Source organism: Cololabis saira, chromosome 3, assembly GCF_033807715.1.
Source record: "Cololabis saira isolate AMF1-May2022 chromosome 3, fColSai1.1, whole genome shotgun sequence".
Taxonomy (NCBI): domain Eukaryota; kingdom Metazoa; phylum Chordata; class Actinopteri; order Beloniformes; family Belonidae; genus Cololabis; species Cololabis saira.
In genome coordinates this window covers 25,869,573-25,896,159 of record NC_084589.1, presented here as the reverse complement: position 1 = coordinate 25,896,159, position 26,587 = coordinate 25,869,573, and the positions used below count along the sequence as shown (strand labels likewise).

Genomic DNA, 26,587 nt, shown 5'->3' with positions numbered 1-26,587 from the left:
GCATCTTGGCACCCAGAGACTGTATAGATTATGAGACTGACTGCTTCACCCTGAAAAAGGCCTGATGGACAGGCTTTTAGGTGAGCGTTGAGCGTGCAGGTCTTTGTCTATGAGGTCAAGCTGGTTAACCCTATAACGCCAGATGCATCATGTTTGATGTATGAATTTTTTTAAAGCGTCTCTACCACCCCCACAATCAAAACAAACAAACATAAAAGTTATATACAATAAAAAACAAATAAAGTATATAAAATTACTCAAAGTATTAATTCAATTGTTCGGAAACGGTTACAGATAAAATTCACTTGTTTTTAATTTCACTTCAAATAATAAAAATGAGGGTTATCTGTGTATTATTTTTTATGTCATATATTATCTGGTGATGCACTGTCCAGATGGATGGATGGATGGATGGATGGATGGATGGATAAACGGACAGATGGACGGACATACTTCTTTTTCTTCTCATGTTTGAGATAAGACACTATTCAGCTTTTTCTTTGCATTTCAGTCAAAAATATAAAACATTAAAGATATTTTCAACAGGAACCTCAACCTAAGTTGAACAAACGTCCTGCAGCACGATGGGTGTACAGTAGATGTGAGCACTTTCCTTAATATTCTATTGAATTGAAGGGCAAAGTTTCTGTGCGCATGAGCCTGCATGGGTGTGTGAGACAGCGAAAGTAGATAGAAGAGACACCAGGATGTATATTGCGATAAACTTCTGACTCAGCACAAGCAAAACTCTCTACCTCTAATGTCTAGCCCCATGACACCACTATGCACTCACATAAGCTCCATATTTCCTCTCCCTCTCCCTCTCCCTCTCTCTCTCCCTCTCTCTCTCGCTCTCCCTCACACACAAAATCCTTTCTAATATCAGATTGTATATGCTGTATCTGCTTTCCTTTACAGGAAATCACGAACCAATTTCAGGAACAGTCATGTTATAACCTTCCAGGTCCTAATATAAAGTCCCGCTGTGTTGCAACATGTTAATCTCACATGGATTTGAATATTTTTGTCAAAACCCATCCTTACATAATTTGCTATACTGAAAAAATCTGTAACATAAAATCAATATGACTAAATATAACTAAAGAAAGTAAAGCAGCAGAAATGAGATCACTGCAGTTATTTAGCTTATCATTGTGATTAAATCAGATGTAATACGTAGCCAGCTTTGATACAGTGTGATGGATCAAGTGTGAGTCATAATATTTTTAGAGGCATCTGAAAATAATAATTAGATGAAACAGTGTGCTCCGTCATCAATGAGCAGATGTGACTGGTGTTTAATATGCTGTAATACTCAGTAAAAATGTGTTCCTCTTTACACATTTACACAATATGCTATGCTATCTGCCTCTTTTCATCAAGAAATGCTGTCATTCTACATAACCTTAAAACTTAACTTCACACAAATAATCAGACACACATATGCAAAAGGCAGCTTGCACTGTAAATACATTTATCTTGAACTGACTCTTTTTCGTCTCATCTCTTCAACTCAATGCTACTTTCAAGCACAAATGCTAAAAATACCAACGCTGAGAAGAGGACGGAGGAAAAAGGACAATACAAGGGACTGAAGTCAGAAGCAGAAAATGAAGAAAAAAATGAATAGATGAAAGGAAGAGGAAAGAAGAGCTTGAGGGAGAGGGCAGGATGCCTTTGAGAACGATAACCTGCATAACACAACATGCAGACGGGCATGGAGAGTTGGCCAAAACTAATTAATTTGACCTAATGGATAAATCACAGCAAAAAGTGGGCCTGAGCACACTGATGCATCAACAGTGGTCGCACATACAAGACGTCACGTCCACAGTATTTGTACTGTACTTACTGCAATCCATGACAGGTTGAGAGAGCCACAAAGGACTGAGGAACATCTCTGACCTTCCCCTGATAGTAGCAGTGCTCTCCTCCCTGCGTGCAAAACACAAACACACTAAACGTTATTCTCATACACAGGAGCAACTCATAAAATGTTTCAAAGCCAGAGTGAAATATTCCTCTTGCTGCACTCATTACTAAATTCCATCAGGAAATGCATCCAGAGCGATCATTCATTTGACTTCATTTGTTAATACATGCAAGTGTAGACATGTGACCACGTTGAACGTGTGTTTATGGGTTACTTTGTACATCTTTGCACTGACACGTTCATATTTTCCTGTGTATCCCAACTTCCTGCAGAAGCAAGCTGCATCATCGGCCCCTCTTTTTCCATCCCAGTCAACCACTCACTCTGTACATCTCTCTATCTCTATCTATCCATATGTGTGAGAGCAGTGTGTGTCTCTTCCTCTGTCTGCAGGAATAAACACACACTTAATGTCTGCAGATGTGTATGATATCTAAGTGTCTAAGTGCTCAGTTGGCCATGTCTTCCTGGTCCATTTCTTGCTGCCCAACAGCCATTAAGCAGGAAGTCGGTATCCCTGAGGATGCACAGCTCTTATCAAAGGATCAATTTCTGCTCTTCAGTCTGACGCTGTGGACAGCAGCGTACATCAACGTCCACTTCTGCATCCAACTCTCTCAGTGAACCTAAACCATGTCTTATATAGCTTTGTGTTACGGAAGCATGTACTGTAGGTGTTTGGCACCGTTCCTGCAAGTATACACCATATCCTGAACTACAGGCATTATTCTCCTGATAAAACAGCATCCAGTGATTGTTTCAATTCTTCCCAAATCCCAATACATCCGCAACACAGGCCAGTACTACTGACTATACTGTTTTTACATTTATTCTCCTACAAATCTGCTGACTTTCTTGCAAAGACTTAGGTGATCAATACAAATTGAATGTTTGTTAGTTGAAGTCAAACACTGCAAGCAAAGACAAGGACAGCACTTGCTCTGCAATATTAAGAATGAATAAATAATAAAAATACACCCATAACATCCATCATTAGAGCTGACTTATTAAAGTCTTGGCGTGACATAAGCAAACCACTCAAATAAAGGTCTATGCTTTCATCATTTCTTAGTGATTAGTGAAGTGCTGCGTCCTCTTTGACCCTCTGGTGATTATGCGTTATCCACATAAACATATGTTGTTATATATTTTCTGCTGCGTTAGTTGGTACATATGTTGTTTTCTTGTCTCTTTTTGATATTTCTGATTCATCTAATGTTTATTAATTCTCACTTATAAAAATGATGCGTTGACATTGTCACAACTTAAGTCAAATTGAGCCTGCTTTACCAGTTGTTTCAGGTGTGTTATGTTAAAAATAAGTACCGTATGTTGTGCTTTTTTTCTTTTACCTGAAAGCAGTGTGTCATTGTACAGGATTCAAAGTCATTACTGCCTCAAGGAGTCAACAAATGCAATGAAAAACACAGGAAAAAAAAATAGGCTTTTCTGCAAGTTTGTTTTAATTTGTAGTGAAAAAGTGTCATGTTGATTTTAGGAAATCAGAAACATTTGCAGTGTGCAGTTGGGGGTTTAAAATAACTAATGCATATAGTTATTCAGATGGGAGTGCATTAGTGTCAGAGGAGCTTGTTTGCATAAATTGTCTTTATTGAATTATAAGAGTGAAATTCCATTAGTCACGCTGAGGCTGATTTGCCTTTTATTTATTGCTTTGTTTGCACTTTCCCTCTCTCTCTCAGTACCAGTTATATCTTGCGCTTATCTATCATTCATTCATATATATATATATATATATATATATATATATATATATATATATATATATATATACACACATACTGGATATATGTATATACATAAATAAGTTTGGAAGTTTGCAAGATGAATCTGAAGCTACATCTGAAGGGAAATAGGTTGTGTGAAGAAGTAGTGTGTGTGTGTGTGTGTGTGTGTGTGTGTGTGTGTGTGTGTGTGTGTGTGTGTGTGTGTGTGTGTGAAATGAAGAGACAGAGAGGGCTATTTATAAGTGGCGCTGTGCTCTACTATCCCTGCATCTCTCCTCTTCCTGTCGCACTGAACCTTCTGCTCCACTTCTCATCAAAGGAAGAAACACCCAAAACCCAACGCTGCGGGTACATCCTCCATGCGTGTTGCTAAATTGGTCTGATCTACGAACTCCTCAGACCTCCACCAGCATAATAAATCATCAAAACTAGACAACACAATGAACAAGGAAAAGTTTGATGCAGGATACTTGGTAAACAAGTAGGACACTTTGCACTCTGAATGTCAGTATAAGTATAATGGGCAGTTAGATGATGAGGAGCAACAAGAGAGTCACACAAATGTGTACAACCTGAGAGCAGACATATGATTGAGAGCAAAATATTTATCAAGCATTAAGAGGAAAAGCTGACTTTCAACAGACATTTGTATTTTAGTACTGTATTTCTCTCTGTGTAAACGGCATATAGATTAACCCAGTTTATACTCTCACACAGTGAAACAAATAACAGGCTTAAAACTACATAAGGTGATATGAAAGGGGATGTGTGAAAAGATTTTGACATCTTTACTGGTCGATTTTATTTTACACAAAGGGACACATTCCAGAGGAAGCTATGCAGGACATCTGTCAATCATCCAGCAGAAACTTTCACAGTGTAGCAAACCTTTTATGATGCAACTGGGTCATGGTAAAGCACATATTCAAAGCTTTCATATAAAGTCTGACGGACTAATTCTTAACGTACTGCATAGGAAATCAAATCATTATCAGGAGCCATAAAGACATATTTCATTTTGTGGAAGGTTTTAAACATGGATTACAGGTGTTTATGCCTTTTTTTTCATCTTCTTTTAGTCTTTTAACTTTTAGTTACTGCGTTAAACTTGAAGACAGAAGCTCCAAGAAACAAGTTTGGAGAGGTGGACTAGTGGCCTTTTCTGAGGATAAATAACCTCTAATTCTCCACATTAAATGAGCACAGTTATCAATGAATTATATGCTGTTTTTTAATTTTACAAGTGTACTCAAAGAGCATTTGCTTGATTTTAATATTTATTTTCAAGACTATGATCATTGTTTTTCTAATGTTTACTTTTTTTTGGTGTTTGGGGGCTTATTTTGCGGGGGGGGGGGGGGGGGGGGGGGGCTTAATTTCCAATTAATACATTACAGTGTTATTGAAAAAACCTGGTGCAGGAATCTGAACAATTTTTATTTGCTACGTACTGAAACATCCTGCCAGCCTTTGAGATTAAATTAGTTTTGTGCTGAATAGTAATTTAGGATTTGCATTCACATTAAGAGCAATGAGCCCAAACTGAACCGCAGAAAGTTAAAGCTTGTGACAAAGTTGTCCTTTATGTGCATAAAAAAGCAGTGCAATAATTTTTCCAAATACAATGATTTACTTTTAAGGTTACACAAAGTAATGTTCTTTCATAGTCATATTTGTAGGGAATTTATTATTACATCCACTCCTGTGGGAATCATACAATAACTTCACAAAGGGATGATGACAAGCTCAAACTGTATTTTTCTCTATCGTGCGTGTCTTTTCCAGAGAAATTCAAAAGGGGGGCGACTCTTCCACGTACAGGCTTTGATCAGACTCAGCGTTGTTGAACCAAAAGTAAAACCAGAAGGAGTTAAAATGCTCAGAAAGTCTGTTGTGTGATGCAGTTTTAATCTCCTGGGTGAAGCTGCACTTTTGGGTCAGACAATAACATGAGTGTCTGCAGCTCAAGAGTTAGAGAAGTCGGGTATTTCAACACATTGAGTTTCATACATGTCCACATGGGTGGATAGCATACATTAAAGTTTTCAACTGGAAAAGAAAAGGAAAAATAGGTAAATAAACAAGTTAAATGGGAGTTTTGTTCAATGCAACATATTAAATGGAAAAGGAACGTCTCTCATAATGTCCACTAAACTAATGCGTATACTGGAAAACAGGCATTGAATAGCTGTCCACTGTAGTGGCTCTACCAACCTCTATGAACCCATCATGACTTGTTGCAACATACGTGTGTCTTAAAATACACATATCACAGTAACATTTTCAAGACGCTTAAACTATCATAGATTTTTTTTTAAATATTGATAAAAAGAGACTGATTCAGTAATTTACAATAAAGGCATAAGGCTCAACTTCTCATGTTTTATTTTTTTTTAATTATATGTTATTAGTTTTCGCAGAGATATAAAAGGTTTAATTGGGCCCTGGCTTTATGCTTACCAGAAATCATGTAGGCTCTGAGGCCTTTGGTCTGAAGCATGTAGTAAACAGGCAGAACAGATCCTGACCTACATGTATCTGAGCAGAAGATGTCTGACGTTCTGGCCTGTGAGTACAGCAACGTACACGTCTTACATTAACCGCTTTGAAAGTAGCCATTAATAAACAAAAAGAGGTGCATGTTTCTAGTACAAAAGAAAAAAGGAAAAGTCGCTACAAAGACGTTAAAAAGTAAATTATTTCTCAGGCTGCTTTATAATGACTGATATAATTAGCAGTGACCATACTGTACAATATGATCTGTTAATTTGGATCAGTCCCTGCAAAGTATCATATTATATATCACACTAATCTGCTGCTTAGCTGAGAAAATCCTGACCATTGTAATCCCCCAGCCCTTGTGGTGTGATGAATCTACATCTCAGAGGGTGTCCTGCGACTGAGCTGTCTAGATTTCAGAGGATTATCACAGCAATCTTAATCTGGTTTAGGCCATAGCCATGCATCTGCTCTGGTCACATTTCCTCTAGCTGGATGTAGCGTGGCTTCTCTCGGTGCAGAGAACTAAATCATTGATTAACCAACAATAATAAAAGTGGAAAAGAAAAAAAAAGGAAGGAAGAAAAGAGGAAGAAGGAAGAACCTGCTGGCCATCAGGAAATTGAAGCATGCAGCTGGGAACAATTCATCAATACAGCCATGCTGCTGTTTCCACAAGTCTAGTAAACATTCATTATTACAGCACAGACGTCAGACGTCTCTGTCTCTAACCTTGACAATACGAACCCCTCTGTGTTACTCATCTCTGTAAACAAACTACCATCATAAAGACATATGTCAGGCTTGTAGACATATGTCTGAAACTCCCCACACGTCAGTTTGAACTGAAAAAACCTTTTAGATGAAGATGCAATGTATTCAAGAATAAGACATGTATTCAAGACTAAGAAAATAATAAAGAATATTATTATTATATAGATAATAATATTATATAATTATATAAATAATAATATTATAATATTATTATTATAATTAATAATATTATTATTATTTTCTTATTCAAGAATAAGAAAAGAAGTCCAGCTGCCTTCAATTCAAGCTTTTTAGGATAGTATTAGTTTGATTTCTCATTGTATGGTTTCAAATGAAAACAGGCTGGAAAAGTTGCATGTTATTTGATCATAACTGATGTTATGAGTATTGGTTGAACTCCTTGATGCCTGATATGTGAACTAATACAGAAAATTATAATGTTTTCAATTTAAAGTGTTTATTATATATTGATTCTGTCTTTAACAGTTTTTATTTTTTTCTGAACCATATTAGGTTATTATTATCAGGGTAACTTTATTTATTTTTGTATTTATTGTACCTATTTTTTTCAGAATGTATTTCTTTGTCTTATTGTATTAATATATATGTTTCTTGTTTTGATTCTGGAGGAGGCGCAGAGCGCTCAGAAATGTATGTATCAAATGTGACATCAGGCATCAAGGGGTTAAGATGATCTTGTGTTTCAGAAAGGTCAAATCATCAGGTCAAGCAAACAAAACAGCTAAGACTTCTGAAACTGCCAAGACTGGATTCACAACTGTCTAACATAATATTAAAACCTGGAGGGATCATGTTGTACCGTCACTTTTCATGAGGTAATGTGGCAGGGAAAAAAAACTGTTTTAGTAATCTGTGATCACTTAAACATTTGATGAAGTCTAATCAAAGAAAATCGACAGAAGAGCTCACAATATTTCATAGTGGATTTCCAGATGCACAAGCTGAAGAAAACTCCAGTTAATGAGACGAAACAGTTGAGTAGCTTGAGGAAAATCACTCATCAGTAATGCTAAAAAGCTAAAATACTTGACTCCAACAACACAGAAAAAGGTAATGTGGTCTGATGAGCCCAGATTTACCCTGTTCCAGTTTAATGAAGCTATCAGGGTAAGCAGAGCAGCGGTTTCATGGATATATCGCTCAGTAACAACTCATCCATCTTCAATACTCAAAAGTATTGAAAATATTACAGTATGTTTTATCGTTTTTAAATCAGGAAATATACATTTATTAGATAGATGCTCCAAACTTTTGTAAACAACTGCTGATATTTTTAAAGGTCTTATGTTAAGTTTGATGAATAGTTCATGTTTATGTAGTCTATTTCCTTTGGATTTCAACAATAGCAGGTTTACATGGTTTAACATTTAGAACGAAGTCGTACCTTATATTTCTGAAGCATCTTGCAACTTTGTGACTAACATGCTTTGTTTTAGGCATCGTGTTTTTGAGGCCATCTGCCCAAGAAGCCTCGTCTGTTTTGTATGCCAATCCATCCATTATCTATACCCTTTTTATCCTTTGCAGGGTCACAGGGGTCTGCTGGAGCCTATCCCAGCTCATTACAGGCGAAAGGCAGGGGTTCACCCTGGACAGGTCGCCAGTCCATTGCAGGGCCAAATATATACAAACAACCAGACACACTCACACCTACGGGCAATTTAGAATCATCAATTAACCTACTATGCATGTTTTTGGACTGTAGGAGGAAGCCGGAGTACGAGAAATATTATATTGTGTATTAATATTAATATTGTGATTTGTCAATCAATTATAATTGATGAAAATAGAAAATAGAAAGAATAAGAGTTCTACCGTGGATGACAGCTACATTCTCACAGGATTAGAGAAACTGTATTTGCCACAGAATCACACTGAAATCTTGATCTTTCAGTGGGCTCAATTTGTTGTGACTTATTGATTTGACTGACTGAGGCCGGCTGATAATAGCAAAATTGGTTTATCTCTTCACCTGCCACGTATTTTATTGCAAACAATGTGAACATTTTCCATTAATCACTTTGAAGACGTTTATGCAAGACAAACCACTTGGGACTCTGGGCGGAGAGGTGGTGCATGGGTGAAGATGCAGATCACTCTATTAAAGAAATTAAACAGCTGTTCCATCGAGCCTTCAGCTCCTTCTGGATTTTTGGCACCTTGAACATTTTTAGAATATAATGATCCAGTTATATTAATAAAACATTTGCGAAAAACAACATACATTTTCGATAAAAATGTAGGAACAGTGCAAATGGGAGAATCTTACACTAGTGATGACAGTCTTCCCGTTTTCTGACAAATGCCTCTCCACGTAGCCTGAAGACAGGAGATCACTGGCAACAGAGAAGGAAGAAAAATAAGTTAGAAAATGACTGAGTTATTTGAGCATGCTCACATTTTACAGAATGATTGCATTCTGTCTCAGTAACACAGCACTTCAGAGCATTAATATGGCCAATTATGACCACTGCACAGGGACAGGGCTATTTACAGCAGACAAACTCACATCAACACAATTATACAAGTCCACTCTTCCAGCATTGCGTGCGTGCGTGCGTGCGTGCGTGCGTGCGTGCGTGCGTGCGTGCGTGCGTGCGTGCGTGCGTGCGTGCGTGCGTGCGTGCGTGCGTGCGTGCGTGCGTGCGTGCGGAATGGGGGACAAATGAAGGTCAATAAGTTGTAAAGGAAGCAGGAGAGGCAAAATGGGAAAGAGACAGGATATAAATTAAGAGTGTAAAGGAGAAAGAGAGTGGCATAATGAGTGGAAATCAGTCTTTGTGTGCTTTATCAGCAGAGTTGGACCCAAGAGTCCCAATGGAGATATTCACTGCAGGCACAATCTAAGACAGAGATATACGAGCATGCTCACAGAGCCACACAAACAGAGGAATGCGGCATAAGGATTGGGATTTGCCCCATCCTCAGCCAATTTCAAGGTATGATACAGTTAAAAAACGTTAGCTCACTATTTGCACTATATATATATATATATATATATATATATATATATATATACACATACCGTACATATATATACACATACATACATACATACATACATACATACATACATACATACATACATACATACATACATACATACATACATACATACATACATACATACATACACCATATATGTATAGAGTGTATAGTCTACGACAAGATGTTAAAACGCGGATGGAGCTGAACTTCCTCTAACTTTCTTTTTATTAGAAATCTTTGGAGTTATTTTTATGAAAAACTTGACAGATAGACAGGTCAGTGCAGTAGTCCAGTCTAATTTTTATCATCTGAGGCTAATTGGCAAAGTTAAGCCTTATCTTTTCTCTGATGCCCTTGAAAGGGTCATTTGTGCTTTTATCTTTTGTAGGTTGTACTACTCAAACTGCCTTTATAGTGGGATTGGCCAGTCTCTCCTCCGCTGTCTCCAGCTGATCCAAAATTCAGCTGCTCGCCTATTAACAGGAAAAGACGGTGTGAGCGTATTACCCTAATATTGCGTTCTCTTCACTAGCTGTCCATTTCTTATAGAATCGTTTTCCCAGCTCATTACTGGGGTACACCCTGGACTGACAGATTGTCAGTCCATCAAGGAGCCACATCAGAATCAGAATCACGTTTATTTGGCCAGGTCAGGTCAGACAAGACATGGAATTTGATTCGGTTGTTATCGCTCACTCTACAGTAAATAGGTAATAGACATTGACAGCTCTTATTAACATATATACAATTTTTAAAAAGTGAAAGGTGCCGCAGAAAGAGGTAGATATGATTAGTGGAAGGGTCATTGTCACAGCATATGATTGTGTTATTATAATTACTGTTATTGTTATTGCACGGTGATTGATTGATTACTCAGACTCTATGAGTGATGAGAGTTCATCAGAGCAACAGCTTGGGGGAAGCTCAGATCTGGACTCGTAGAGGACCTTGATTTTGGTGATCTTCAAAGGCTTTGGATGAATGTAAATGCATGGTTGTGGTCTCTGCCTTTTTTGGAAAACCCAGCAGTGACCTAAAACTAGACTAGCAGCAAACTGGCAGATTTCTTTTTCTTGTTTTTATTTTTTGTTCTTTTTGTACATTATCCCTCAGAATATCAATATGATCCCTTTTTTTAAACGCCTCACAGTTCACACTGAAAAGGTTTATTTTGCCTGAACCAGAAAAAGGGGGGTGAAGAGGCTTGTCCTTCTTTCAACAAAAAAGAAGCATCCGTATGTATCATCAGTCCAAAAGACAGACTTCCAAAACTCATCTCATCCCCAGATGATTCAGATGTTTATAGGCAAACTTGAGTCTGACTTCGATGTGCTGATATGTGAACAATGGATTTTATACTGCTCAATTCCAGGTTCATTTCTTTACCTGCTGACATGATCATATCACTTCTTAAACAGGAGGAGGGTGAGCCTTTTCATTCAATGTTGAAGGGACACAAACCATGCTAATGGAGTCCTTTAAGAAGATTCAAAGCCTTCAGATCAGTTGAAGGCAAAAATAAAATAAAAATAAATTAATCGCCTCAATTTTCACTACATTTTGTAAGATGAAAGCTTAAATATTTGTTTTACATTTAAAGGGGAACCCAAATAGCCTTAACAATAAGGATTTCTTTTACAAATAAGCAATTATTGTTCACTTTATTTCTCACTGCATGAGCGCTAGAGATAAGCGGGCCTAACTAGACGATACTGGAGCATTTTTTGTTGCAATAAACAGCACATTATTCCCCCACAACCTTCTGTAAAGCCAGGTGTTATTTTTACACTTGCAAATAAGAAAAAATAGATTTAGGAAGTTCATGATTTTAGATTATCTTTCAGCGGGATTCTTTCAAAAAGAGACAAATATTTTTTTCCCAGCAGATCCCCCAGATGCAGCTCCATGTTTCCCATGAGTTCTCATCAGTTTATATGGATATTTCCCGTGTTTATTATTCAGTACATTAATAGCAAGTAGCATTTAAATAAAGCTGCTTATAAATTAGCATAGGCCAATTTCATTTGAAGTTTTATTTTTTGTACTTAACCAGCTACTATGTTTTTACATGCACATCTACAAAAATGGCTGAGGTGAAACAACTGTCTGCGTCAATAGAATAACAATATTTTGATTCAAAAAATAAACTAAAATAAATGAACACATAGACAGTGAAGGTTGAGAAGAGATAAAATAGAAAGAAAGTAAAGGAAGTTAAACAGCAGCAATAAAAGAAATGAATGAGACAGCTAAATTTAAAGTTAAAGGGAATACAAGGTGTGACTGCAGAGCTCTGGGCCTCGGCAGGTATCCCATCATGCTCCAACATAAGGTTAACTCCTAAAAATCATATTCCAAAAAAACATTAAAAAGAAAAAGACTGAGGTTTAGAAAGTGAACAGAACACACAGCACACACTTGACACGACCTTTCCAACCTCAGATCACACAACTGCCAAACACTCCAAAGTGCAAATTAAACACATCACGTCCCTAGAGACACAAGAAACATTTTATCAACATAAAACTCTGTCAATATATTCACACATAACTCCTGTTATGATGAAAATTTGGTGGCAGTGTCAGTTTTTAGGTAACAGGCCTGCGCTGTTAGTCTTTGTTCTTCTGGGCTGTGTGTTTAAAGATTCAGAGCTTGTGATCTTTATCCGGACTCTTGCTGAGCTCAGACGGGGGGGAGCCAGAGAGCATCACACCGAGGCGGCGAGGCAGGCACACGAGGCCTCCAGTGGAGGACGTTGATAACAGACTTCAGCTTTAATTGTTGAAGGATTTAAATAATTTATTTGACAAAGACGCAAACCTAGCCTCGACCCCATCCCCCACGCTCACAGACACAAATGTCCCTCCTCCTCTCCCCATTAACAGGAATTCATACATGTAGATGCGTAAATGCATAAATGCAAGCGCAGCTTTACAAAAAGTGAGAGAATTAAATTGATCCATTCATGGTTTTCACTCTGCACTCTTTTAACATGAATAATAATGAAAAGGAAGCGGTTTGTAAAACCATCTAAAACCGTGAACAAACAGATTTATTGTGCATTAAGTGGTCCGTCTCGAATCATGTGGCAACTGACAGTATCTTTAGTCCAGATGTGTGGTTGCAACAAACCACACCAGCAGATTTTTGCTCATGTTTTGTCTCATTTAGTGTCTTATATAGTCCTTCTCATTCTCTCTTTAAGCTCTTTTGTTTGTTTATGCTTGTTTTGTTTTGTTTAAATAGTCTGCTAATCCTCTGCTGTACCAAAAAAGGTTTTCTTGGCTATAATTGGACAGCAACATCTGCTTGAGAGCCGGGATCCAGCTGTCAGACAGGGCTCCAGGAGATGTCAGATCCACAGACACTCTGCTCTCAGCTCGCAGCCTGGAACATACATTTACATAATACACACAGCTCTCAGTTGTCTCTACTTTTAAATGTCAGTCACTTCATGTACAGTGGAAAAAACTCACAAAACCAGTAGAAAAGAGCAAACAGCAGATGGGAAAGTTCGGCTCTATAAAGCCCCATTCAGCTTTAAAAACTGAATTAAGCAGATGGTTCACCGGGTCATCCGACTGTCCGTCCCATCAAACTTCATCCTTCCTTTTAAAACATTTTTTTGCAAGTTGCTATGGGCAAAGAAATCCATAGTGGCAACCCAGATTGATCTCCTGAGGTGAATCAGGCACACACACATAATGCATTTCTGAGTGGTCTAAAATTCCTCTCACGATCTTTGTTGCCAAGTACAACCGTGCCACTGGGATGAAAAAGAGCACAAAAAGGCTACCCTGGCAGCGTGATGTTTACGTGTGTGTGCGAGTGGATTGGCAGTCGTGTTGGAACCGGCCTTCCCACTGCTTTCCCACAGTCTTTTCAAAGACTCATCTAAACATCCAGTAAACACAAAAAAACATGAGCATGCACTCGAAAACAACTTTAATTAGATACGTTCTTATTTTCAAACATCTCCACACAGGCGCCGTAGTAATTAAATGGACTTCTGCTACCTCCATTTATGGATTTAGCATTTAACCTGGTAGTTAAAGGGCACTGCCACACAAAGGACTGAGCATGTGCTGTGTCAGACGTCCGTAATGAGGATGGTGAAGTGCTGAGGGCAGGACGGAGACACAGCCAGAGAGCAGTAAGCCCTTAAGTACACCGGATGAAACATGAAGGGGATGCAGCAAGATGGAAGTGGATAAGAAATAAAAATTTTAAAAATGCGACGCAGTGTAGAGGGGGGGTGAGGGGGAAAGATGCAGATGCTGTTGTGGAAGGTAGAGGTGGACAGGAAAAGAGCAGAGCCGTAGCACAGCCTTGGGGGATTTATTCAGAAGCTCAGAACACAGAGACTTCAAACAGCCATAGCCAGATTCTCAGAAATCCCAGTGTGTGACGTAGCTTACATATTTTTATACCTTTCATTGCACAACTTGGAGCCTGGATCTCACAAAACTAAAAGACAGACATTTTATCCTGTTTGTCTCGTTCCGGGTCAAAACTTAGCGGCGTTACCGTAAGCCAAACTTCGGTACCTTGGCGCCGAGATATATGTATGAGTCATACATCACAAAATCCCGTCTCAGGAAAAGAGAATAATTTTTTTTCTTTTTATTGCAGTGTAGAGGGGGGATGTAGAGGAAAGCTGCAGCTGTTCTCACCTCCTCACAGGCCTCCATCCTTTCCTCACCCTCCTGTCCATTGAGGCCTCATTAAAACTCTCAAGGCAATAATTCATTTGTGATCCAATCACTTATCAAAAGTGCAATTCCACCAGCAGACTCACTGGGATTCCTGCTCCTGAAGCAGAGAGAACTCTTGCAGTCTCAGATTCATTATGGTGTTTAGACCAAAGCATGAGACAAACATGAAAGCTTTGCATTACTGATGAAATTCCATATCCTAACATGTTGGTTAGTAACTATTGACCCATCTATCCACCGCCAGATTTGAGAGGTTGTAAAATTTAGTTAAATAACTAATCTCTTGACAGTAAGCCATATCTTAAAATAATTTTTTAGTCAGAATGACAGAATAAAAGAACATAGCAAGAAGAGACAATAGTCTTTAGAGGGGCTTTAAAATGTTTTCACGCTGCAAGAACAACAGTCTTGCTGCTGTTTTTCCCTTCAGGAAGAGCAGGCTCCAGGATCCCTCTTTGTCTCCACTCATCCTACACAATGAATGAATGAATGAACGCATAAGACGGCTCGACAGAAGAGAGGGAAATAACGGGGTGGGAGATAAACAATAAAGACATGAGGAAACACAAGATGGAGCAATATTGGGACACGCCTTGATATCACCTTAAAAGACTTTGTAATTTTGACAGCTACATTAGTGGCGACGCTCTGATGGGATGTCACTCACTGAAATATCCCACAAATCACTACATGTGTTGAACTGAATATTATTCCTCATCATTCAGTCCTGTCCCCGAACAAATTAATCTGAATGATTTTGCCAAATTTACATTTCTGTGCATTTCTGTCCACAGTTTGTGAAAATTTGAAAACATTTATTTCTTATTCATTAATTGACTTTTCTCAATCCTTTTCAGGGTCAAGGCTGAGCTTAAGCCTACCCCAGCCGTCAATAGTCGAGGATGCATTACACAGATCATCAGTCTATGTTTCTTCAGAAAAATCTTAAACTTTGAAAATTAAGCACCGTATTTGACTGTGGTCCCTCATAATCAAACATAAAGACTGTATTTTGTCAACTATCACTTATATTGGAATGGTAAAAGAAAGAGTAGGCAAAAAGGGAAAATGAGTAGTGTTTTGGCACACACTATAAAAATATTCACTCACAATCTACCTATAGAAAGCTCTGGAGGGCATCTGTACACATTTGCACACTCTTACAGCTAAGTTATTTCCTCTCACTTGGCCCCGCTCCCCTCTATATACACATGACACACACTGTAAACATCCATTCTCCGCCTAACGCACCAGAACAGGCTTTAAATACACAGTTCTTGATGTAACATTGAGTCTCTTAGCAAACACAGTCTATACTATACTATTTGTGAGCTGGACATTTGCTCACAGATAGATGTATCAGTCTCAGAGGGAATCATGTGTGTGCATGCGTGTAACACAGTAAGTGTGTGCCTGTATCTGTGTGTGTGTGTGTGAGATCTGACGATACATGGATCTGAGAGTGAAGCTTCGTCTGATGCTAGAGAGGAGAGGACACTGCACTCCCTTCAAGTACATTCCTATATCATGCACACACACACAACTTTTCTCTCCTCCTCTCCTGCACTTAGTCAACCCACCCACAAAGACTCAAGGGTGCATGAAGGACTGGCTTTGCGCTCCATGTCCTCTTACTTTTCTCTGTGCATAACAATCTCTCTCACTCTTTACTGTTCTCCCTCTCTCACATGCAACCCTTTCCCTGTGTTTTGCTCATTAAGTTTGCAGTAAATCAGATCAAGCCCAAAGGTTGGACAAAAAGACGAGGGGTGGAGCTGTGTTTTTGCAATGTAAGGATTCAGGAAGCAGAACATGGTTGGACGATAAATCATCCTGGAATGGGACATGAGGCGAGCCTGAAGTCCCATAAATAAGATCTCTTAATGTATGGATAAGCAGCACACACGAGGTGTAAAGCAGCCGGGGATCAAAGCGCAATGCAACAACGTCGAAAAGCCGGCCAACAAATCGACAAAAGATTATCATTGACTGATTGCTAAACTGTTAGGGGAGACTTTCTTTCAGTGCAAGCATCAAGGCAAACTAGTCTGGTCACAAACACAGCTTCTGGGAGTTTCTGTTAGGAAATTAACATGTAATTGAAATAATACTGTATGTTTTAAACCTGCTGAATATCCATGAAAAAAAAAACTTCCCCATCATCAGTTTTATGTTGCTCTCAAATTATTGGTTTCTTTGTTCTGCAGCAACATCATTAAAGATTGATTAAGTTAATGTAACCACATTTGCAGAGAACTCTGAACCCTCCATGATACCCAGGTCATGCGTATCCAAACATTTAAGATGTTGTCGCAGGCAGAGTGAGCCATTTGACTCACTCAGCTCTTCTCTTACACAGATGGTATGTATTTGAAATGTGTCCTACAAATTTGAGCAATTATACAAACAAATTTTGACACAAATTACACTCAATAAACCTTAAAGTACATTATTACCATATGAAAGAGCGCATACAGCTTCTAGCATGAGAGCTCACAATAACACACACCCAACTGACAGGAAAATACTTTCTTCAAATATTACATTTTCCTCACCTGGCGCAGACCCTGACTACGTTGCAGTGTTGAAAGCAGAAGTAACGTGATGGCCAGCAGGCACTTAAAATCACATCAAATGCATTTTATAATTACTTATGTTTTATAATTACTTATGTACTAACAATAACTTTTACAAGTGTGTTTTTGTAATGATGTACTACTGATGTGTACAATTACGACAAATCAGAGTTTCCATCCTCTCTGTGAGGAGAAAAAGAGCAAAGAAAATGATAGCTGGCAATTAGAATTCCTACTGGGGATATAAAAAAATAAACAAAAAGTACTTGTGGATTATTATTAACCAATTTCTTTATAACTGCTGCTAATAGCAAAAAACAAAACACATGAACAGAAGGAGTTTCACTTCTCACTTCAACAGTACAGGAAATGTAGCTAGATGTGAAGGTGTGGATGGAGATCCGAAAAGAGAGGGTAGTAATGTTCACTGGGAGACAATAATGCATATATAAACCCCACAGACTGTATCCAAAGAGTTTTGTTTTAATAAAGATATACATATATCCATGATGCACCCTCATTTATCAAGGCACTTGCCTGATGTGATGACACTAAAAATGTGAAGATTTAAGGCAAAATGCGGCAACTTTCTATTAAAGGTGATTCAAAAGTCAAAGGAACATTCAAGTAAAAGCCAACTCTAGGTCGACTATCAGATAGTAAGAAGTGTAAACCTGTTTTTAGAGGGATAAAATGACGTGAATCCAAGGTCTTGAGTAAGAACAGAACAAACACAGAAACACACGTGGAGTATTTTGGGGTTCACATAAAAGTCTCTGACAAGTACATTCTCAGATGTCCTTGAATCCCATTTCAGTTTGTGATTGAGCACAAAACTCAAAATACTTGTTTTCTGCCACAGACTGGATCAGTCCTCCATTAATAAAAGTAGAGTAAAATGAGTTTTCGCCTCATCTTCTAATAATAGACCTAGGGTTGTTTCAACCATTGAATGGTCCTTTAAAAACAGAATTTAAAATTTCCAGCATGACTGGGTTAAATTTAAACAAAGACATGAACAAGCTATTTGCCTTTCTTTGTTTGTCGTGTTCTATTAATTTTCATCCTCTCTCAGGTATTGATCTTCCCTCTCCCTCCGTCTGAGCCTCGTGCTTTCAATCCATCCTTGTTATCCCCAATTAAGATAACACTTTAAATGCCTCTTCTGCACCTGAGACCCGCTGCGATGACACACAATGACTCGGAGGCAGCAGCTATTCAGGGTTTACATCTTATTATTATTATTATATATTGGTGACTTCCCTTCCCTTTAACACTCTGCCAAAATACAGATGCATGCACACATTCATCAAACCACTGAACCATGAGATGTTTGGGTATAGCTACTCGCCTCACTAAGGCAGCAAGTGATTATATCAGAGAGCAGCCAAGCCCCGCCCAACAAAATCTGCCCTCCCTGGTTGCATACACACACACACACACACACTTATGCAAACCCCTTGTCAAAGATGAATAATGCATTTAGCAATGCCTGTAATCAACTCTCCGCATTAGCATAAAGAATTTGTCTGCAAGCAGGAAAACACAACAACAGCGCTGCAGTTTAGTGTTTGTCAGGGTCAACATCACACACGAGGAGAGGGAGAGACCATCCGCTATTTATCCTGCTGCATGCTGCAGGAGCTACTTTCATAATACTGGAGCGTTATGAAATGCTCTAGCCCCAGCTGGACCTGCCCACCTGTTCTTTCTGTCAGTATTCGCACATCGTCATACACATAATAACCCACATACATCATTAAATCACACAGACACGATCACTGTTTTCACACTTGTTTTTTTTCTTACACACACACACACACACACACACACACACACACACACACACACACACACACACACACACACACACACACACACACACACACACACACACACACACACACACACACACACACACACACCTATACACCTATTATGCAATGAGTAACAACTTATAATGCTGCCATCCAAACTTGTTGAGGTTTTTAGCAATTATAACCTAAATATATGTATTTTTCAGGGGATCAAATGTAAATGGATAGATTAAGTACAAATAACATGTTTTCTGTCAGATCATCACTGACGAGTAGAGTCTTAATTCAGAGCCACAGATGTCTTTATCATTATATTCGTAAGGGTTTGGATGAGTAGGACCCAGATGCAGGAGACGGAGGCAGCAGGAGTTCGAAGAAAAGTGATTTAATTATAAACTGAAAGCGCTGCTGAGCAGGATACAAAACAAGAGCCTAAACTTGACGAAATCCAAAAAAACATGACCAGAGACAGGATGGTAGGAACAGTACAGATAGGCAGGAAGCAAGGGAAAGACCAGACAAACATTTAGTGTTAGTAAACCTCTAGTTAGTGTGTTAAGAGTCGGTAGTCATACATGCAGCTATAGAACAAGACTATAATAGTTAGTCTCAAACATAGCGGGGGACACCAACATGATCCATTGACCGGTGCCCATCACCCCTCCTTCTCTTCTTCCATTTTTTATTAATTATAAGTATCTAATAGGCATCATTGTTGTTCATTCTTGTAGTTTGTTGTGCTGGTCCCGCCTTATGAACCGGGTCCTACTCAATGTTTCTTCCCTCCTAGAGGGGAGTTCTTCTTGCCACTGTTTGGCTTAAGGTTTTTCTCCCACTAGGGGAGTTTTTACCTGCCACAGTTTATGTTATGTTTATGTAATAATTGCTCAGGGGTCATGTTCTGGGTTTGGAAAGCGCCTGGAGACAACTTCTGCTGTAATAGACGCTATAAAAATAAAATTGAATTGAACTGAATTGAGACAAGATATACACAGAGGGCTTGACGAGACACAGGTGCAAACAATCAGCGCAGATGGGAAGAAGGGAAGTCATGACAAAACTTAAACACAAGGACATGGGATTTCAAAATAAAACAGGACGTAAATACAAAAATGTGGCAAAACCCAAAACCGTGACAATATTCAGTGGCGTATGCCGTACTATGAGCTGTCCAAACTGTCTCCAAACCTTTTACCCCAACATTCAGTTACAGGTTTTTCCTTGTTTCAACAGTAAAAAGAATAGAGGTTTATAAATGGAATGGCTTTAAAAATGGCTTTTGTTAAAGTGTAAATTTGGTCTTGTAAATGGTTTGTATCTTGTTCTTAACTTTCTACATTCTCTCCTGTGAGGTATCTTTCTACCAGACTTGGATCATGGCATGTTCACCTCCTGCAATCTTCTCCACTTGGCTGAAAGAAAAATATTTTCTTCCCAAAAAGAGCAATAAATATTTTTTCATCCATTTCCAATTCCAATTGTTTGTATGGAAACATAAGAAATGGAGGAAGCACTTAAAATTGTGATTCTCTATGCAGTGCTTTTTTACAGTCACAAACTAAAGAGCATATTGGATACAACATTGGGGCCAACACTGTTTTTTGGGTGTTTTTTTTCCATGTGAACTTTTGTTTTTACTTTTAATACAATGACAGTAAAAGGAATGATGATTGATTCTGATTTCCTAGTGTCCTGTTGTTCTGGCTGGATCCATGAAACTATGGCCAACATCAAATCATAACTCTGCAGTATTGTGAATGTTGTGAATTTTTATAATGGTCGTGAAAAACTTCTCATTTATTCTGACATGTAACAATGTGCATATACACAGGTCAAACATTTTCCCTTCTCTACACAATGGACACGTCACCAGAGCCATTATGCACACGCGTCAGGACATTCTTCCTTAATGATGGAGAAACATCTATTATTCAGCAAGAGCAGGTTGGAGGGGCGGGGTGCAGGGATGGTAGGAACAGGGATGAATGGAGAATGGGTGTGGGGCAATCAAGTGTGTGTGTGTGTGTGTGTGTGTGTGTGTGTGTGTGTGTGTGTGTGTGTGTGTGTGTGTGTGTGTGTGTGTGTGTGTGTGTGTGTGTGTGTGTGTGTTGACAATGAGGACATTTTTTTTTTTTTTTTAATGGAGAAAACCCCCCCCCCCCCCCCCCCAGTGCACCTAGGCTCATATTCAGCTCACTCTGGTCCAATGAATGTCAAACTGAAAGCAGTTGCTGAGACGACAAAAGCTAGGAGGGAAAATATGGACCCCCCTGATCTACCAACCCCCTCCTCACTTCCTCCCCGTGGACCTTCACACTTCAAATGGGTAGTTTTCTGTCAATACAACACGCTGGCAATGAAAATTAACAGTGACTAAAGCCTGCTATGATAATTAATCTCACTCCACTCTTCGTTTCTGTGCATGCATGTATAAAACAACTAACCTACTTAAGAGGTAAAAATCATATGACTTCATAACAAAATGCCTACAATCCCATGACTCACAGAGTCAGGGTAAACCCTAACTCCAGGCAAAAAAAAATAAAAAATATGTAATGAAGTAAGACATTTCCAATGGCAAAAGCAACATTGACCCATTCAGCTGAAACACCACCCGCTCCTGCACCCACACAACATCCCCATCCGCTGGTTCTAACCCTCTGGAGTGAAAGGCATCTGTAAACAACATCAACATGACCATGAAGCAGGGACCAGCGAGAGTGGAGTCAGCGTGGAAGAGAGACGGCTCAGAGGGAAGATGAGAGTAACAAGAGCAGGGATCTTGTTAAATGAGAAGGCAAAAAAGAGAGAAATGTTTGATCTCTAAGTTTAAAAAGAAGTTTTCAGCAGTGGATCATAAAACTAGCTCATTCACTCATCAGAACTGATTTATCACTTCAGTTCTGGAAAAGAAAAGTCATAGTTGCAGCTTTTTTGCGTCACCATTGTCTCGAATTAACGTCTTTAGGGTGCTGCCCACTGACACGAAAGAGCATTTAATTGCCCAGCTAATCATTACACTTGAGGAACAACAACCATCAACAATGGGACATTATTTGCTGTAACTAAATAATATATAGGTTTTAGACAATTTAATTGAAATAGAATAATTTCCCATTGCGCACGAATGAGCTACAGCACAGTGGTTGACGATTACTGCATCAGTTTTTTGGGGAAAATCCATGGTTTGCTCAAGGAGTTAATTGTTGCATGACCTTTTTAAGACACTTCAGCTTATTCCTGTGTTTAAATAACCTCTATTTTCTTGCATGCTCTGATGAAGGCCAAAACTTTAGCATGCCTTTTGGAACGACCTCAGTAAAACGGTGAAACGGAGCGGAGCCACCCTTGTCCTGCAGTTTTAAGGGTCTGCGACTTATCTGCAGATGGTACAGATGGATCTTCAGTGTTGGAACCTTCTGAATTAAGTTTAAATCCACAGACAAATAGTCGGAAAATGTATCCTTGCGAGGAGTAGATAAGCCACAATGCAAGATAATTATAGAATATTGCATACAGTTTTCTTTTTCTATTGGTTTTCTTTGTAACTCCTTGAACCTCACAATTAACAACATATTATGGATCACTCCATTTGAAATTCACCACAGCCTTCAAATCACTAAGCAGTATTACAACATAAATAGGATAAAAATCCCTTCAATCAAATGTGGGTGTTGTTCAGAAATTTCCACATCAGATTAGGATTTTTATAAATAATTATTCAAAAGTTCCTGCTTGAGTGATATTCAAGCGCAAAATGAAACATACATTTGTTTTGTGCTTTCTTTGAGCTAACACCGCTCATGGACTTCCTTCAGCACACCCCCTTGAGATGATATAGCTGTAATCACCCCACGTGTCACGAATGAATAAGTACCCAAATTGCACAGCCGTAGTGAGTGATGATGTAAGGATGTGCATATATGACAGCTTGTGCACACATGTATGTGCATGAGCGATGCATTCATGACTGGACGATGCATCAAACAGTGAGCGACAGATTTTGAAGAAACATAGCCTTTAATTCCGGGAATTGTAACAATGTGATGTAACATTTTGCTCAGTGCGAGCGTGATTTCCGCTGTGATACGCATGCGGGGAGCATCACCATATGCCTTTGTCAGCTTCGAAAGACTTTCGTTTTTTTAGAAGAGATAAATGGGACAGGAAAGTGACAGAGCGATACATGAACAGTTTTGGAGAAGATTGTGGCAAAAAGGAGTCACTTTCAAAAAAGCAATAAAAGGTGAAGGCGCAAGGAGGGTAAGATGATGAGTAAGTGGGACAGAGGGAATATGTGGCAAGAAGAGCTGACTTTCCATCAGCACAGCTGTGATCAATATCGATGTCTGACTGGGCAGCACTCCAGCCTTTACTGTAAATCACTCCCCATTATGATGAAACCTCTAAATCTCACAAACTCTCAAACAAACAATAACTGACCTGCTGCTGACATAGACACACACGTATGAAACATATACAGCACAGTTATTCACCTGCTCCAGCACACACCAACATGGTTATTTACAGTGTATGTTCTCGATGCATTTCAAAAATGAGATGACAAATAACACCGCAGGGAGCAGGATTGTATGGCTGCTGTCGGTCTGCACCACAATGACCAACATTCATTAAAATACTGTGATAAGTGCTGGTTTTAAATGCAATGTTGAAGGGATTTGAACTAAACGAGAACCGTAAGTGAATTCCTACTCAAAATTGCTATTTGAGCTGGTGAAGACTGCATGACTCCTGTGATAATTATTTTAACAAGCACATTAACGTTAAAGTCATTAAGACACTTTCATTCACACAGAAAATGTGTATTTTTTAGTCAGAAGCTCCAACAAATAAGCAACAGCTGAAATAAAGCATAAATAATGTAATACTCACTGATTCAGTTCCACATCTAAAATGAAGTTTCTTCCGAAAGCATCAACTTGAAAACTTGCTTGGTCTACGTGGTCCAGCTAAAAATGCAGAAAAAAGACAAGTTATACCATGATCACATATCAGTGGCTCAGGTCATGAGCATTTGCATATCCGTACTAATCTGTACTGACGGATCGCTCTGTTTTCTTTTCCAGCATATGTAAACAGGCAGCAGCAATGTGTATGTTTTCATTAAGACTGCTAACAATGCAGCTATGGCACCTGAGCTATTAATCACAAATTCATCTTATTTGATACACTCCATTCATAACAGTGGAAGTCACATTATTTCTGTGTTTACAAACTTATTTCTGCAAAAGCTGAATTGATAAGTGTTTTTGATCTACCATATAATTTTGTGAAAATGGATGCACACAAATAGAAATATGAATCATTTCTCATCTAACTGCATATGCGGGACTGCTTTGGTTGGAGCAGAACCTGAGTTATCCCAAGTGCTGGGCACATATGGTACAGGCATCATTACATGCCGCTTGGGTCAACCAGAACTCCCAACTGTAATTCCTTTAGGTCCAGAAGACCCCCAATACTGACCTTAAACACAAGCCAACCCTCCCCCATCATCCTAGCCCACAGGCTACCTTCATTATAGATCGGAGTCTGCACGATAAAGATGGGAGGAGGGGTGTGTGTGTATGTATTTTCCATTTCAGGAAGTGCCCCCCTGCTCACCAGAGGATGACCTCAGTTCATAATGTCCCTAGTGACCACTGAGTCTATTGTTCGTCGGAGTGTGCCGGTGCGTGGTCAATGCATATATGAGCAGTTAAGAGGGTGTGTGGGTGTCTGTGAGAGCATGTGCAAAACAGCAATACCACACTTGTAGTGAAATCTAATCTGCCAAATTGGATCTACGAAGGTAGGAGGAGCAGTAATCGTGCTTAATAAAAGCACGTCCCATCTTGACAGAGCCGGGCCAATGTTAAGAAACCACCAGCAGCTCTTTTAACATTGATTTTGAGACTTTAGTGGACCTGACTTTCCAATTATGATTATCTGAGTATGACCGTAAGTGCTTTCAAGCCTCTGCGCAGACAGGACGGCATGAGCATGTATAAAACAATACACATAAACTCTGGATAGCTCCCCTCAAAGCCATCGCTTTTCCAGCAAAACAACGTGAGCACTTTACTGAACTACCCACTGCTCATTCAGCCATGTCTGTGTCTGAGACTGAAAATAGGCGATGCAACACAAGCCTATAAATAACTTCTAGTGTGTCACACTTTAAGAACTATTTGACAGATTTGTTTTTAGGCCATGAATCTAAAAACAGCCAATAACTGATCAAACTTCATGCAAATGGCATTGCAGGTTTGGACTCTGTGGAGAACAGACGGCTCAGAACACATATCAAAGATGCCGTCACATGTCTCCTACGCTGGATTCCTTCATCACTCGCAACACACATTTCATAGCACTGTTCTTATAGCACTTTGAAGATGTGTTACTTTTCTGTATGCAAGCTCATCTAGAGCTATGCATTGGCAAAACACATTTTGTGAAAGTGTAAATTAACTAAGGCTCTAATTGTATTAATAATGTCTGTGTTGTAAAGTTGATAATAAATTCATGTACATCCATTTTTCATCATTCGCCCAAATAAAAGATGTACAAGTGTAGTGAAGTTTCATAACAAATACATTGAATCCAAAAAACATACTGATGTATAATATAAGGCATGGTTTGTTAACCTTTCAGTTGAATAACTATTGAACTAAATCAAACGTTGTCCATCAGAGCCGTTATCAGAGGGGATGTAAAATGCCATACAGGGAAAAAAAAGCCTTCTGCACTGTTCTAATCAAGCAATACATGGTAGGAACACTATACCCACAGAAGATCAGGAATGTCACATCTTCTGGGGTGATTTCATGTGAGTGTTTTTCTATCACAATGTTCAAATCTGTGCATTTGTTCTGGTATGTGCTATTGTTTTATTGTCGTCTAATTATCTCTTGAATATCTCATATTCATCAGTTTTCCAAAGATTGTTGATAAAAATTAGCTTATAGGGATAATTCTGCCAAATTTACATCAAAAGCTGGAATATTCATAATTATGAATGTGCAATCTCCCACTCTTTATAAATTAATAAACTATTTCTGAGCTTAATAACCTCTTGAAACAAGAAAGGACTCGTGAACAGATCAGGGCTTTGGTTATATATGACACAATTTCAGCATCAATTTGAATATAGAAAATGACTGTTTCTGTGCAAAAATGATTTTCTACTTTCTTATGCTGAGTTCAAAGCAAGCATGCCTTATAAACCTGTGATGAGATTAGCATCAGCTTCAAAGGAGAACATTAAAATGATCACCGGTGGCAGATGGCTCCCGTTAGCTTGTTTACCCATAGAGCTGCATCTCTGAGGTGTGGGAGACACAAAGGGTTAACACCTCCCTGCCTGCTGCCATCTGTAGCCCTCTCTACTCTCAGCCCTGAACAATCTAACCAAGACAAGCCAAAGCCAAATATGACGCCTTGCACGATGATAATTGACTCCTCTCTTAAAAGGAATCCAGCAAACTGCCTCATTGAACACAGATACGGCGATAGC

At 38.9% G+C, this 26,587-nt stretch overlaps 1 protein-coding gene across 2 annotated transcripts in view; it reads right to left on the bottom strand.

Moving 5' to 3' along the window:
• adam22 (ADAM metallopeptidase domain 22) overlaps window positions 1-26,587 on the bottom strand; it is a 65,539-nt gene that overhangs the window by 36,984 nt on the left and 1,968 nt on the right. For both annotated transcript variants that reach the window (XM_061716832.1, XM_061716833.1), the window contains exons 3-5: window positions 23,965-24,041; window positions 9,245-9,311; window positions 1,853-1,935 (exon numbers count right to left, since the gene is read on the bottom strand). In XM_061716832.1, coding sequence (XP_061572816.1) covers window positions 1,853-1,935; window positions 9,245-9,311; window positions 23,965-24,041 — 227 coding nt within the window. The remainder of the gene's footprint in view (window positions 1-1,852; window positions 1,936-9,244; window positions 9,312-23,964; window positions 24,042-26,587) is intronic.